General features: G+C 40.9%; 1 protein-coding gene and 1 pseudogene across 2 annotated transcripts; both read right to left on the bottom strand.

Annotated features, from left to right (window-relative positions):
- Positions 1-2,566: 2,566 nt before the first annotated feature.
- Positions 2,567-4,694, bottom strand: LOC147334425 (low affinity immunoglobulin gamma Fc region receptor III-like; annotated as a pseudogene). Its single transcript, XR_015126088.1, has 4 exons — positions 4,574-4,694; positions 3,997-4,257; positions 3,399-3,917; positions 2,567-3,311 (listed from the first exon to the last, which is right to left on the bottom strand). The product of XR_015126088.1 is annotated as a low affinity immunoglobulin gamma Fc region receptor III-like (transcript).
- Positions 4,695-15,055: 10,361 nt separating this feature from the next.
- Positions 15,056-16,487, bottom strand: LOC147334424 (low affinity immunoglobulin gamma Fc region receptor II-like). The gene is made up of 2 exons (XM_086285925.1): positions 16,199-16,487; positions 15,056-15,670 (listed from the first exon to the last, which is right to left on the bottom strand). Exons 1-2 carry the CDS (start codon positions 16,485-16,487, stop codon positions 15,438-15,440), a joined length of 522 nt encoding a protein of 173 aa, XP_086142051.1. The 3' UTR covers positions 15,056-15,437.
- Positions 16,488-16,909: the final 422 nt, after the last annotated feature.

Raw genomic sequence — 16,909 nt, 5'->3', positions numbered from 1 at the left:
TGTGTGTGCGTAAAAGAGATTTGTGTGTGCGTAAAAGAGATTTGTGTGTGGACTTAGAAAAAAAACCCCTGCAAGTTACAAGTGCGAATTTTGACCCTATTTTTCTTCCTTTCATCTGATTGGTCAATGTCATGTCAATCACAAATGTAACAATCCAATCAGAGAACAGATGGGTTTGACTGTCGGAGGGGCGCTTTTTTGAACTGCAGGTCTTTGAAGGGAATAAATGTCCTTTTATATGCTTTTTTTTACGCACACACAAATTCTTTTTACACAAATCTTTTTTACAAGTACAAAATATTTATGACCACATTTTGAGCCCATAGGGGCGGCCATCTGACTCAATGGGTTGGGGATGAGTAGATATTACTGGAGCATTTTGCAGTGTTTTAGCACTCATAAGTAAATAATGTGACTGTTTCTTCCTAGTGGAGAGTTCACAAGGTTGAACTCTAGAACTAAGGTTCTGCACAGATGCCCAGTACAAAATAAAGAAGGATTATTTTCAGTTCCGAGTCATGCAAAGTTACTCCAGCAGAGCCAAGGAATTTTAAAAAATTATGGCAGTGGAAAATAGCGGCTTATTTTGTCGAGCACAGTGGACAGTCACAGGCTCTACTTCGAAGAGTTTTTACAGAGGATGATTGTGCTTATTTAAAGTAACGTAGCTGCAGGACTCCCAGCCCAGCAGGGGGGCAGTTTTAAACCTGCAGCCAAGTTTAGAAAGCATTTTTCTGAAAAGCCTGTAGAGGAGCAAAAACCACAGAAACCACAGCAGATGTTCTGAGGAGGAGTCACAATGTCCGTACTTTGAAAGCCTGAAACTCTCCACAAGCGTAAACGAGCACATACAGTCTTTGTTTTGCAATTTAGGAGGACAGAGGCATCATGTAAAGGAGATCTGAAGCGTAAACCCAGACTTCGGCTTCACGGGCTCAGTGTGTTGAGTCTGCAGTGTTCAGTAAAAGTAAGCAAAAGAACAAAAAAACAAACTCAAAGAGGATGTGAGAATGTGTCGCCCTGTCAACCACAGCCAGACCACAATAAGCACACGGACTTTCCATCTAACTGATGAGTGGAAAAACACTGTGAGTGCCTCTTTATTGAAAAAACAAAACTTTATTTATTAGATGAATAAAAGCATAAATATAGCATATACATATATATGTACAGTGTTGGGAAGGTTACTTTTAAAATGTATTCCACTGCAGATTACAGAATTCATGCACCCAAATTGTCACGGCGGGGTGCGCCGATGTGTGATGAAACAGGACCCAAAAGCAGATGACGACGAAGAGTAGTAAGGTTTTAACAGAAAGGTGAGGCTTTATTAGATGACTGCAGAAGTAAACCAGGAAACCAAAGTAAACTGACAAGACACTAAGAAACAAAATACTAAACCGGTACTGAGACCAAAAACTAGAACTATGACTGAGGTGAGGTAAACAGGCGACCCGACAATAGCATGCAGAAAACAAAGGGCTTAAATACATACATGAGGTGATCAGGGGAAGTGAAGACACATGGGGGAACAGCTGACTGACATAAACCTAATGACAGGACCAGGAGAGGAAAGCTAAATACAATGAACAAAGAACATATGACACTGTCAGAATAAAACAGGAAACACTAAACCTAGACATGACAACACAAACTTAACAAACCTAATGCGTGATGAATAATACAAGAACCCAAAACATAGAAAACCAGAGGAACAATAAACAATAACTGCCCAAACTAAAGACAGATAGGAAATGACACAAAACTAATCACATAACAAAATGAGACAAATACAAACATGAACTCAGAGCGCTGGGTCAGAGACCCAGCCTGTGACACAAATGTATTTTGTAACGTATTTGGTTAAGTTACTCAATGAGAGTAACATATTCTGAAGACTTTGGATTACTTAATATACTGTCATGCTTTTTACAACGACATGAATGTACTACTGCTGTGTGATTTATTAGTATTATTGAAGGCTACTCGCCACCCCACTAACATTGTTAGCTGCCGTTTGCTGAGGTTAGTTCATAGACCGCTTTCAGAACTGCACATGATTATTTGCAGCTAACAGGTTGTTAATCCTATCCATCAAGTCTAACAGTCTGCAGTCTATGAACTAACCTCAGCGACACTGTCGCCAAATTGCTTGCTCATAGGAGGTTATCTGATTGTTGTGGTTTTCTCTCTTTTCTCTGTATTATTGTACAGAGAACATTCATTGTACTTACAATATAAAGCACCTAAAGGCAACCTTTGTTGTGATTTGGTGCTGCATTAATCAAACTGAATTGAAAATGTAATTGTTTTTATGCCAATAAAGGGCACTGAATATAAATCCTAAAGAAAAGAGAGGTCCCAACGGTTAAGTATTCATAATAATAATAATAATAACAATAATACATTTTATTCAAAATGTGCCTTTCAAGACACCAAAGGACACTGCACAATAGGATAAAACACATAATAGAACAATGACACAATGAAGAACAATAAAATAAAAGCACAAGATAAAATGAACAAACAGTGGATTCACAGTGAATATGCAGATTTGAACAGACGGGTTCTGAGCTGAGATATAAGAAAAGGCAGGTCAGGTGCTTAACAGGTCAGAAAGATAAGGAGGAGCAAGGTTATGAAAGGCCTTGAAGATGAGCAGAAGAAGTTTGTACACCATCCGGAGTTTCACTGGGAGCCAGTGAAATTCCTGGAGAATGGGGGTGATGTGCTGGTAGAAGGGATTTTGAACCAGTTGAAGCTTCTGGAGGGATTTTTGGAGGAGACCATGTAAGAGAGAATTACTATAGTAAATGAAGGAGGAAGGAAGAGAATGAGACTATGGACTAGAATGGACGTAGACTGGGTGGAAAGAGAAGGACGTAATCTGTTAATGTGGTGTAGATGGAAATAGGCAGAAAGGGTGAGATTACTGATGTGAGATTTATAGGAAAGTGAACTGTCTACGATGACACCAAGGCTCTTAACCTGAGGAGAAGGGAAAACTGTGGAGTTATCAATGGTGAGTGAGAAATGAGTCGCCTTCGCCTTGGTGATTCACATATTGATCCTAAGAATGTATTTAAGAAATTTTACGAGTGAAAAGCAACAAAAACAACTGCTATTAATGTTTTTAAAAGGATTTATGGAAAAAGCCTGACGTTAAGACCTAACAGGGAAAGATCAGGAAGCAGACATATCTTTGTACAAAGAGTCTATGTTGACTTTTCTAAGCTGCATCTCACACTTGATGCTCAGTGGTCAGTCAAACAAGTCGTCAGGCAACTTCTGTCCAGTGCAGGTAGGTGGTGCTGTTACCAAAGAAACAAGGAGCGCCTGTTGAATAAGTTAACCCCAGATCGAGCTTTAAAAATATTCGAGGGGAATCAAAGTGTTACCTTTGGCTCTGCGTCGACATAAAGACACCATGAGGACAGTGGCAATGAAGTATGGACAGAACACCAGCAGGTGGAAAGGCAGTCTGAACTCAAGCTGGAGGGAGGGGGCATCAGGGTGTGGAGCTGATCCAGGGGTGAGGGATGTAAAAGTGGGTGGTGGGGGTGTAGATGTAGGCAGGACTGTGGTTATTGGATTACCTGCAGAGAGAATCCCACCTGTTCAGGTGAATATGTGGATGAAATAAGAGGTGAAATTAGAGTGAAGCTCCTCACCTGTGACAGTGATCCAGCTGGATGGAGACTCTCCATGACCGCTGATGTCACACTTGTAGAGGCCTTCATCAGACCTGGAAACATGCTGGATGGTCATGTGACCTGTAGGCTGCTCCCTGATGAGGGAGCCATCTTTATAGAAAGCAGCTGGGAGGTTGGAGGGAGTGGTCTTTGTTTTACAGAGCAGAGTGACGTCATCTCCCTCCATCACAGGGAGGACAGGACTCTGCAGGATCACTGATCCACCTCAACACAGAGACAAACTACAGCATTTCATCCATTTACACACAGCTTCATCAACACTAACTCCACACACTCAGCTTACCAGTGACTGTCAGGTTAACCATGTTACTGATGGGACCCTCTCTGGACTCACACCAGTAAACTCCACTGTCCCATGGGAGCGTCATGCTGATCTTACAGGAAGAATTGGACCATCTTCCCCACGTTTCTCCACAGTGACTCTTTCCTTCAAGTGTGCTTCTCCTCAGAGTCCATCCAGCAGAGTTTTCGGCCCCCTCACAGCTCAGAGACACAGACTTTTCTTTGAAGAACTGAGAGCTGTTTGGGTTCACAGTCAGACGAACTGAATGAAACAGGGAAAAAATACTTGGATATGAGAAACTGTCAACCTGAGCACTGATCACAAAGGTCAAGCAAGTTTCCACCGTAAATATTGAATTTTTAACAGTATGTAAGTGATCCAGTTTTGGCAATCACACTGATCCAGGTACAGACTTTTAAGGTTTATCAAATCTGGATTAGCAGGACTCTATTTGGGATTACTGGCAGTGCCGAAATTCATTCAAAATAAACAATGTTTAATTACCTGTGTTAGGTTTAAAACTAAGAGGTATTTCATTAGCAAGGCAATATTTTTTTTTACACACAGCCATGTTTACCTTGCATACACAGTGACACAGAATCGCCTGTAGGACCACAAAAGCCACAAGTCGGAGAGAAAAAGTTGCCTGCTGCTGTTAGCTAGAAGAGCTAATAAATAACAAATGCTTCCAATTCGAAGCACCAATCTTTCCAGGCTTTTGTCTTCATGCCTTTACTCCACTGGCTGTAAATATTAAGACCATATGAACAGATTCTTATCTCAACTCTAATCTACTTGTGAGCACCCTTGAATGACTTAATTCATAACACATTTTTAAATGAATGTCTTGACTTTACCAAACAGTTAACAGTTTGTCTTTATAATTCTAATGAATAAAAACTTATTTATATAAAGAAAATATTGCATACAGTTAATCATAAAAACCTAAATGTGTACTACAAAATAAATGTACTACTTCTGCTATATTTATTTAATGGTACTGACAAGTGGAGGTGAAATTTTTAATTGTTCTAAAAGCACATATAAGATGTCTCTGCTCCAGTTTTAGTGATTGAAATTTTAGGATTTTCTTTGGATGTCACTTAGCACTAACTGGCTAGCATTAGCCAATAGCTTAGCATTGACCTCTCACCCAAGTACGGTCACTTCTAAGTACGATGTTCCCGATTGAAGCTAAAACTAAAGCTTTAAACAGTTCACTAATCATTAACATACTGTTGTTCCATTTGACTTCAGCCATCTTTTATATACAGTTTATAGTCCCAGACTGCACAGATGAACAAGCTCTGGTCACCTGCTGATGAATTTTCTACTCTCATGCTCCGATCACTGTCTGTTTGTCTCTGTAACAGCGTCACTTCCTCCTTTTCTGCTTTCATTATCAGTGAGGCCACCAATGGGAGCTCTTGTTAAAACCATCTCCTCCCTTTGTAGCTGTTTGTTTTCTTTCCTTTTATTTTATTTTTTTCTCTTGGTACAACACGAGTTTGACCTTTTTCATGTTTTATACCATCATGTTGCCCTGTGAAGCATCGGGGTGAAGCAGATTGTATGAAATGAGAGTTTAAGCATGTAATCAATGAGTAATAATAATGAAAACTTTTCCTTAAACCAACACCTGAATGCTTAAATTAAGTTTTTACTAACAAAGACGAAGCTCACTGACCTTGGTTTGTCGTGTAGATCAGCAGTGAGGTCAGGACTGAAGACAAATGACACTTGGGTTAGTTTTTAATTTGAGAGGTTTAACGAAGTGATCAGAGGGCAAAGTGACAAAAAAAACACTGAAGAAAAGCCAGCAAAGGAAGGAGAAAAAGTGCTGAAAACAAGGAATTGATTCAAACGTAAAGAGAATTTAAATACAATTTCAACGTTTGTATTTGTTACGGCCCTAGCAGGACGTAACAGTATTAAAATGTATTAAAATGAAAAACATGCAAACTTCCTGTAGGAGTATCATTACGACCTTTCTGAGTAAGTCTCACAAATTAATCGTAACAAAGCCAAACATCCCTAAAAGCATTCTTTGGAGAAATGTTTTTGTTCCCTTTTGCACGTATCTTTAACTAAACTTTGTAGAAACAGAGGGAACTTACAGAGCAGCCACAGCACAGAAACTTCCCCCATCTTCACACTTGGTAAGTTAAAAGTTTATAAGTGATCAGTTTCTATGCACACCCTCCTCTTCCTCCTCCTCTGTGACTGTGGTTTCCTCTTCACTCATCAGTACGAGGCTTTTCTATTAAATCAAAGCTCTAATATCTAATATGAAGTAAATATGAATGTGATTTTATTAACCATGAGCTCTTTGATTCCCTTTCATGGGGAGAATCAGAGAGCTTTAATGGACAATGATTGATGAGGTGATGACCTGTTATGTCAGAACATTAGGTTTTGTTTTCCTGATAGTGAGAGCAGTTCACATGAAAGGAAGTGAGATGGAGGTGGTGTTGTGCTTCTCTCTCTTTTAACCACAATCGGGTGGTTTGTAAATGTGTTATTGGCGACTGTCAAGCCTTTGAGTCGCCGAGCAGCTGAATAGGGGAATAATGTTGACGCGCCCACTGTTTAAAACGTAAGTCAAAGTTCCAGGTTAAAACTCCTTTATTTGTTATCAAATCCTTAAAATCCGTAGAAAAACAATCAAAAACATTCTAAACTTGAACAGTCAGCAAAAGTCGACTTCCCCCATCACCCACTCATTCACAAAAATTCCCTCGGGACGTGAACAGGTCATATAGCAATCACTATTACTATTACAGACACCACGTGACCCAAAGCTACGCCTATCCACAACAGGTGTCATTAGACAAACTTCCTTATGCCCTTATGCAGTAGAGGTTTTTGATACAGGCGACATGGGCAAAAAAAAAAAAATAATAAATTGCTGTACTCATCCTGCCCCGATGTCATGCCAGCGCATATTGGGAATAGCATAGGCACCGATCGGTTTTCTGCCGCCCATTTGATGGGAGTAAGAGCGCCCTCCATTTGCGAGGTTCGCTTGCTGCACAGGGAGGAGAGGGCGGGGCGGCAGGGGATTCTCTGACCGGCTGGAGCAGCATCTAATAACTGTGTGTCTTTGTCCTGTCTCCCTCCCCTCACCCCCAACCAGTCACACGAAATAGCTGCCACTGAGTGTGATTCTGTCAGGTATTTCTTCCTGTTAAAAGGTAGTTTTTGCTTCCCACTGTTGCCAAGTGCTTGCTCACAGGGGGTTGGGCTGGGTTGTATTATTGTTCGGTCTTTACTTTACAACATAAAGCACCTTGAGGCAACTGTTGTCGTGATTTGGCTCTGCATTAATAAAATTGAAATGCATAGAAATTATTTATAAATCAATAAGTTATTACTACAGGTGAATACTACTAGGCTGAGCTATGGCAGAATAATGAATGAGAAATCCATAGAAGTTGAATAATAATATAATAAATCTGTTTTCTTTTTATGGCTAAAAAAAAGACTTTTCTGCATCATTTCACATGGAAAGTGTTTTAGCCCTTCAAATTGAAAAAAGTATGAAAAGTTTGTTTTTTTTTTATTGTGAAATACTTGCAGGAAGTCTGAAATATGAAAAAATGTTAAACTGTGAAACATCAGGAATATAAATAGTTTCATTCTTCACACCATAAAAATGAAGGTTTATTGACATCTAGTGGTTCAAAACAAGAATGTAGTGAACATGTGTGAGCACTGTCAATCAATTTAATCAAAAAAGTATTTTCTTAAATTAGTAATTATTATTATTAGAAATCATTTTCTGTGACAGGAAGCAGGTAGGCTGAGACTCTGCACGTGTTTCATATATCACAGTAAAGCCTGTGATATTGTAAAGTGAAGGTTCATTATGTTGATCTGAATCTCTCTGAACCAGGGGTAGGGAACTCCAGGCCTCGAGGGCCGGTGTCCTGCAGGTTTTAGATGTGTCCTTGATCCATCACAGCTGATTTAAATGGCTAAATTAGCTCCTCAACATGTCTTGAAGTTCTCCAGAGGCCTGGTAATGAACTAATCATTTGATTCAGGGTGATATCTAAAACCTGCAGGACACTGCAGCAACATCCCCCAAAAACACGAAGAGGAGAGTCCTGGGGCCTGTTCTTCGTACCTCGCTAAGTAAGTTAGCTGGATTAGATTGTTGACGATTTCGCGTGATCCTGGATCGTTCGGTTCCCCGAAGCTCATCCGGGACTTGCTGTCATAGCAACAGAGCCGTAAGCGTAAACCTGCTCGGGAGCAGGCTTACTTTATGTAAACAGGATTAGATCGCGGCCACGCAGGTATGTCCGCTTCATTTATACGAAAGCAACAGCGATATTTTACCACTGTTTCACCATAAATAAATAACATCAATGTAACTAAAGATAATGCAGCACTTGATCCTTGTATTGATGTCACACAGATACATACAGGTCATTTCCTAAAAAAAGGGAAATGTACTATTAACATTCTATTACATGTATGTGATTATTACAGATCTAATCCATATTTCAGAGTAGTAATTGTAAATTACTTCGTGTAATCAAGATGAGAGACCACGGCTATAAAAGCGAAGGTGGATTTGGGAAGTCTGTCGCAGCCATGTCCTGTCCGTATACGCGAGCAACCCATTGCGGAAGGTGCAAGATTGATAAGGAGAGTCCTCAGAATCCAGCGTATATTGCGGGACAGACAGGATCCTTTAGCTCAGCGCGACAGTGTGCTCATAGAGAGATATCGATTTTCCCGTGAGGGTATTATTCACTTAACCAACTTGTTGACGAGGGGGTGCAGGACCACCACCTGTCTTTTTTTTTGCTCTGCCCTTTTCTTGGTTGCTGTTATGAACAAACTAACAGAGTATTACAGGCCAGTATTACCTTGCCAAGAGACGAAAAGCAATCTAAGAGATAAATATTACCATTCTGTAGAATACTCCTGTATTCCACTTTTACTTGTTCCCATGTTCTTGTGGGTCCTGTTGTGGCTCTAATGTGAAAGGGGATATAATATAACATATTATAATATAATATAATGCCATATGATATTGGACAATATAGTGTCATATGATAGATCTACCCTACCGCCTACTGGTGTTGGCCAGAGGGGCCGATGGCGCGATATGGCAGCCTGGCTACAACCGTAGCTGCCTCCACCAGTGTGTGAATGTGGGAGTGAATGAATAGTGGTATCGTAAAGCGCTTTGGGTGCCTTGGAAAGCGCTATATAAACCCAATCCATTATTATTATTATTATTAAATTACCTACGAGTTTGATTTGTCAGCAACTTTCTGCCAGCCCTCTCTCCTTGCTTTTGCAGCCTTTGCAGTGTTCTCTTGCGTTTTAATTAAACTCTGAAACTCCTGAAATCCCTCACTCATGAGTTCTTGCTCTGCTGCCGGAAAATACCGAGCACGCCCCTTCGACATTTTCGCCGACCAATCAGCGGGTTGCCGATCAATGTTTCTACTATCGATGCGTAGCCCCTTTTACGACACCCAGTGATGTCACATTACTGCGTCCAGCTGTACTAATCGTCAACAGCAGGTGTGTTCGGAGAACCGGATTAGCGAGCTCACGGTTAGCGCGATGGTTTGGTCTTGGATGTGTCATTTGATCTTGGATGTAGTAAGCGACGTACGAAGAACAGGCCCCTGGCCCCTAGCCCTGCCAGTGTAGCTGAGTGGAACTGAGCATTAAGACCTGCAGTGTGAACGTAGCCTTAGAGTAGGGATGTCAAACTCCAGGCCTTGAGGGCAAGACTTTATAGAACTTGACTGAATACTGAGATGGCGACATCTAACCCTACTCAAGTAAATTTAAATAAATGTAAGTAAGTGTTTGGGAAAGTGTACTTATTTAATTACTCGTATTGCACAATGTTCATACACTCATAGTGCAAATAACATGAATCAAATGGCTGAATAGCCACTTCAGTACATTGCCACAGTCAAGTTCTAAAGTCTTGCTAATTCAGCTTATTTAGCTTTATTGCAACAGGGACACATTTAAAAGTTTCAGCCCTTGAGGACTGGAATTTGATCTGTTTCTGAGAAGTGATGGGAGAAAACTTTAAAAAGCTGATGTGAGATGGGTGGCTTCTAAAAACAAAGACAGAATGGCCTTCTTTTGTCCTACATTTCATTCTGTTCATTCATCCTTCGGTGGGTGAATAACTTCGAATTTGTCATTTTTGAACATTTGGTAAGGTGCCTGTTTAAATGAATTCACTCATCTCCCTTCATGGACTACACTTGAATAACGTTGCACTCTACCTTATCTAACCAGCATATTAAGAGGCTGAGACAGGCTGTGTAATGGCCCTCCCATCCTCCTATGCTGGCTCATAGAGAGTGTGACTAAATTAACCACACCCTGTGTTCAAAGGACAGGTTCTTCCTCTGCTTCTCGTGCTTCAGCTCTGCACACCTGGGTTCATTAACTCACATACTGGTAAAGCTCTGATCAGCTGCCCACAACTTAAGATGGAGGAGGGATTTCATCAGATGCTTGATTATTAGACTCAAACAGTTAGGAAAGTTGGCTCTTTCAGTCTGAACCTTTGGCTCATTGACCTTGTCTTACCTCTTCTTGTTCTCTGTGCAGGAAATTGGGAGAGAGAGAGAATTCCTGTGAAGAGAGATTCTGTGGACCTGCCTGAACTGAAGCTTTGGATTCACTAACTGGAATTTATCTCTACTTTTAAGATTAGGCTTAAAACTTTCCTTTTTGCTAAAGCATATAGTTAGGGCTGGACCAGGTGACCCTGAATCCTCCCTTAGTTATGCAGCAATAGACATAGGCTGCTGGGGGATTCCCATGATGCACTGAGTTTTTCCTTTCCAGTCACCTTTCTCACTCACTATGTGTTAATAGACCTCTCTGCATTGAATCATATCTGTTATTAACCTCTGTCTCTCTTCCACAGCATGTCTTTTATCCTGTCTTCCTTCTCTCACCCCAACCGGTTGCAGCAGATGGCCCCACCCCTCCCTGAGCCTGGTTCTGCCGGAGGTTTCTTCCTGTTAAAAGGGAGTTTTTCCTTCCCACTGTCGCCAAAGTGCTTGCTCATAGGGGGTCATATGATTGTTGGGTTTTTTCTCTGTATGTATTATTGTAGGGTCTACCTTACAATATAAAGTGCCTTGAGTCGACTGTTGTTGTGATTTGGCGCTATATAAATAAAATTGAATTGAACTGAAAAAAAAAATCCTTCTGTTGTCACATTCTGTTGTTACTTCACTGTAAATAAACGCACTGAACTTGGAGTTTGTGTTAGTCCAGTCAGTCTATTAGTTATGACCGAGAGGGGGAATTCCTCGCCTGATTTCAATGTGTTCTCCAAAAGTTGATTCTGTTCATCTGGACGTAGCGTTTTGTGGGAGAAACGTTTCGTCACTCATCCAAGTGACTTCTTCAGTCTCAGCTGACTGCAGGTTTCCCCAAATCTTATAAACAGTACATTTGCATAATGACTGAAACCAGCCCACTGAAGGAACAATGGGCTGGGAGGTCAGTTCCTTAATCTTTATTATGCAAATTCTCATGATCATTGATCAACAACCACTGATCAAAGACCACTGATCTATAGCCATGAGTACCATTCACAGAGAGTTGGGGAATGGCTGCAATCACAGCATTGTAAGATGGTGAAAGATGTACCCTTAGGCCCCCTCCTCAATTCAGAGATGGTCTTTCCCTTTTCACGTAAATGGCCTCCTTGACTCTGCGCTCAAACCAGCGTTCCTCCCTGTCCAGGATGTGTACATCCTCATCCTTGAAAGAGTGTCCACTGGCCTGTAGGTGTAAACAGACTGCAGAGTCCTGGCCTGTAGAGGTGGCTCTTCTGTGTTGTGCCATCCGCTTTGCCAGAGGTTGTTTGGTTTCCCCAATGTATAAATCCTGGCAATCCTCCTGGCACTTAACAGTGTACACTATGTTACTCTGTTTGTGTCGGGGGACCCGATCCTTGGGGTGGACCAATTTTGGGCATGAATCAAGACTTGTTTTTAATTATTTTCAAATCTCTTTCAGATACGAGGACATCTAGAACATGATATCATGAAGGTGAAGTTTTTATGTAGTTAAATCCTAGAACCTCACCAGGGCTATAGTAATGAAACAGGTTTCCTGAGCATGTGGGCTTCTTTGCATACAGTACCATGGCACCAGATGGTGCAGGTATGCCACCTTTAGCCACCCAGCAGCGTCTGAGGGCAAAATTTAGCAGGCAAGAGACAGGGTAAGACTTTATAATTGTATTACAGCATCCATACCTGTGTAAGGAGGGGTTACATCACATGTTTGTTTTTCTTCCAATAACAACAAGGCAGCATGTGCCTTTCATAGTTTTACATAAATGTAAATTTCTTATTAAATAGCCGTGTTCTCCTGCTCTTTCTGCAGACCAGCTGGTGCCACAGGAGTGAGGAGGCATCACCTTTGTGGTTCGAAGAATCAACAAGAGTCATCATTGCATCAAAGTTGAATGGTGCGTTGTTGTATATTTGAGCCACTAAATAAGCCACACACAGAGCACTAACTAGGCTAAATGTGTTGCAGCATACTATATTGCAATACCTGGATAGCTCAACCTGGGGTCCGTTCTTCGTACCTCGCTTACTACATCCAAGATCAAATCATCGCGCTAACTTTGAGCTCGCTATTCTGGTTCTCCGAACACACCTGTTGTTGACGATTAGTACAGCTGGATGAAGTAATGTGAGATCACTGGGTGTCGTAAAAGGGGCTACGCATCGATAGTAGAAACATTGATCGGCAACCCGCTGAGTGAGGGATTTCAGGAGTTTCAGAGTTTAATTAAAACGCAAGAGAACACTGCAAAGGCTGCAAAAGCAAGGAGAGAGGGCTGGCAGAAAGTTGCTGACAAATTAAACTCGTAGGTAATTTATTATATTATATTACATTATATCATATTATATTATATTACATTATATCCTCTTTCATATTAGAGCCACGACAGGACCCACTAGAACATGGGAACAAGTAAAAGTGAAATATAAGAATATTCTACAGAATGGTAATATTTATCACTTATATTGCTTTCAGTCTCTTGGAAAGAGACCCTGAAATAATCTGTTTGTTTGTTTATAACCGCAACCAAGAAAAGGGCAGAGCAAAAAAAAGACAGGTGGTGGTCCTGCACCCCCTCGTCAACAAGTTGGTTAAGTGAATAATACCCTCACGGGAAAATCGATATCTCTCTATGAGCACACTGTCGCGCTGAGCTAAAGGATCCTGTCTGTCCCGCAATATACGCTGAATTCTGAAAACTCTCCTTATCAATCTTGCACCTTCCACTATGGGTTGCTCGCGTAAACGGACAGGACATGGCTGCGACAGGCTTCCCAAATCCACCTTCGCTTTTATAGCCGTGGTCTCTCATCTTGATTACACGACGTAATTTACTATTACTACTCTGAAATATGACTTACATCTGAAATAATCACATACATGTAATAGAATGTTAATAGTACATTTCCCTTTTTTTAGGAAATGACCTGTATGTATCTGTGTGACATCAATAAAAGGATCAAATACTGCATTATCTTTAGTTACATTGATAATATTTATTTATGGAAAAACAGTGGTAAAATATTGTTGTTGCTTTCGTATAAATGAAGCGGACATACCGGAGTGGCCGCGATCTAATGTTGTTTACATGAAGTAAGCCTGCTCCCAAGCAGGTTTACGCTTACGGATCTGTTGCTATGACAGCAAGTCCCGGATGAGCTTCGGAGAACCGAACGATCCAAGATCACGCAAAATCGTCAACAATCAAATCCAGCTAACTTACTTAGCGAGGTACGAAGAATGGACCCCTGGCCAAAACAAATCCTGTTTATTTGTTTGCATCCATGCAAACGTAAGTCCTTACCTTTGCATGCTTCTGTTTATTGACGTAGTCTTACCTGTTCTTCTCTGTGCAGGAAACCACCACTGAGAGAGAATTCCTGTGGAGAGAGATTTTGTGGACCTGCCTGCACAGAGCTTTGGATTCACTAACTGGAATTTATCCCTCTTTTGTCACATTCTGATGTTACTTCACTGTAAATAAACACAATGAACTTGGAGTTTGTGTTAGTCCTCTCAGTCCATTAGTTATGACCGAGATGGGGAATTCCTCGTCTGATTTCAATGTCTCAGTGTTAAAGTATAAACACACCAACAACAAAGAGATCAGTAACATTCAGTTCAACTCATGGCCATTGATCAGTGGTCTTTCATCAATGGATAAACTCGACCCAGATTTGTAATATAGAATAGAATAATCCTTTAATTGTCCCACAAGGGGAAATTTGGTTGTAACAGCAGCCAGAAAGACACATATACAAACAAACAGTACACAGGACACAGAACAGAAACATACACAATTTTTTTCTTACATATTTACATCAAGGATAATGGTTACTATAAACAGAGTACTGTGCAGTTATTAAATAAAATAAAATAAACTACAGATAAGAGGCAAACCCAGGTTGTAGTGCAAATCGGTTCGACTCCAGCTTTTGGTATTCTATCCTGTGGTGTTTTGTGACGTGCATGTTTATTTGAATTGTTTTTTCTGTAACACGTCTGAGCCTGTTTGTTTTTGTTTTATATTTTGAAAATCTAAAATAATTTTTTTTTTAAAATATGCTGCTGTTGATTAATGGTCATGAGAATTGATATTAATTATTAAGGAACGGACCTCCCAGCCCATTGTTCCTTCAGTGGGCTGGTTTCAGTCATTATGCAAATGTACTGTTTATAAGATCGGGGAAACCTGCAGTCAGCAGAGACTGAAGAAGTCACTTGGATGAGTGACGAAACGTTTCTCCCACTGAAATCACTGAACAGAATCCACTTTTAGGACAGGTCCCATAGTCTCCTGGAAGAGTGAATGAAAACACAGTGCTGCTGTAATACATCAGTATTGTCAGTAGATGGAAGCAGAGTTTACATGAGAAACAAGGTCATTTACAACATCACTGACTTTTCAGAGTCTGTTTGTGCTGATTCAGGATGAGAAGATGGAAAAAATGATTCCGAGGTCCAGTCTTACTTACATGATCAGAAATTTACAGATATTAGAAAATGAAAAAAGATGTAAAAAAAAAAAAAGTCAAAAAAATAGAAAAATGAGCCGTATTTTATGAAGAGTTCAGACAAAGAGAGGTGTTAATCATCAGCATATTTATGGACCAGTAAATGAGTCAAAGTGTTACCTTTGTCTCTGCGTCGATATATAGACACCAAGAGCAGAGTGGAGATGAAGAACTGGCAGAAAATCAGGAGGTAGAGGACAGCTCTAAATGCAAGTTGAAGGGGGGCTGTAGTTTTGGGTTTACCTACAGAGAGAATCCCACCTGTTCAGGTGAACATGAGGATAAAATTAAAGGTGAGTGAAGCTCCTCATCTGTGACAGCTCATCTGTGATATCAGCTGGATGGAGACTCTCCATGACCGCTGATGTCACACTTGTAGAGGCCTTCATCAGAGCTGGAAACATGCTGGATGGTCATGTGACCTGTAGGCTGCTTCCTGATGAGGGAGCCATCTTTATAGAAAGCAGCTGGGAGGTTGGAGGGAGTGGTCTTTGTTTTACAGAGCAGAGTGACGTCATCTCCCTCCATCACAGGGAGGACAGGACTCTGCAGGATCACTGATCCACCTCAACACAGAGACAAATGTTATGGAAATTTTAACAATAACCTGCCACACACCCAGTGAGCTTGATTTGAAGTGGGTTTAATAAACACATTGCAATGTGGAGAGAGCATCCCAGTGAAACACCAGGACCATCTCTGAATTGTGGCCACCGCCCTTACATCTTATATACAGACACACAGACAAAGAACATTTCTCAAACTCTTACATGTTGGCCCCTCTCACAGGGGGGCTATACCTCCTCCCTCACAGAGAGAATTATGACCTTGTTTTCTGCTCAGCCTTCACCTAAGGATTTACATCCCTGATAAGCAGAAGGAGCCTCACTGTGTTAACTTTCCACATGCATGTAAAGTAGTGGCAGGAGTGCTCTTACTATAGTAAAGTGAGAAAGTAATATTACTATAACTAATGTGATATGATTAAATATGTGATTAATACATGAGAAAAGAAATCTGCCACCACACAAACTACAGCATTTCATCCATTTACACACAGCTTCATCAACACTAACTCCACACACTCAGCTTACCAGTGACTGTCAGGTTAACCATGTTACTGATGGTACTCTGATTAGACTCACACCAGTAAACTCCACTGTCCAATGGGTCGATGTAACTGATGTTACAAGAAGAACCAGCTGATTTCCCCCAGTCAGCCCCACACTGAGTCCTCTGTTGTTTGCTTGTGTTTCTCCTCAGAGTCCATCCAGCAGAGCTGTCGTCCTCCTCACAGCTCAGAGACACAAAGTCATATTCAAAGAACTGAGAGCTGCTGGGACTCACAGTCAGACGAGCTGTGAGGAACAAGAGGAGACACATACATTACATTGTTATCAGGCATATTTTACACTGACTGAATTCACATTGTGAGTTGTTTTATGCTGACTTTCAGTGATGGGAAATTATCACTTTCATTCTTGTACCTCACATTTATATGACATCTAATCATTTAGACTGATATAATAACATGATTAGATACACCGACAATGACTGAGGAGGAGTCTGTCTGCAGTTAGCTGCACCATGTTCTTAATAAATGTGTCCCACAGTCTCCTGAGAGAGTGAGTCAGGTTTACAGTGTGACAGAAGAAGGTTACTGACCTTGGTTTGTGGTGCAGCTCAGCAGTGAGATCAGAACTAAAGAGAAATTAAACTCAGGTTAGTTCAGAGTTTCACATTCAACAAGACAGCAGACGCATGAAAAACACAGAGTGAGCTTACAGAGCAGACACAGCAGAGAC

Source organism: Aulonocara sp. 'chitande type north' Nkhata Bay, linkage group LG3, assembly GCF_057382095.1.
Source record: "Aulonocara sp. 'chitande type north' Nkhata Bay isolate Kocher_YH1m ecotype deep benthic linkage group LG3, A_spYH_male_GT1.1, whole genome shotgun sequence".
In the NCBI taxonomy this organism is placed as follows: domain Eukaryota; kingdom Metazoa; phylum Chordata; class Actinopteri; order Cichliformes; family Cichlidae; genus Aulonocara; species Aulonocara sp. 'chitande type north' Nkhata Bay.
The sequence above is the reverse complement of the archived record's forward strand: the minus strand, read 5'-3'. Positions and strand labels throughout refer to the sequence as shown.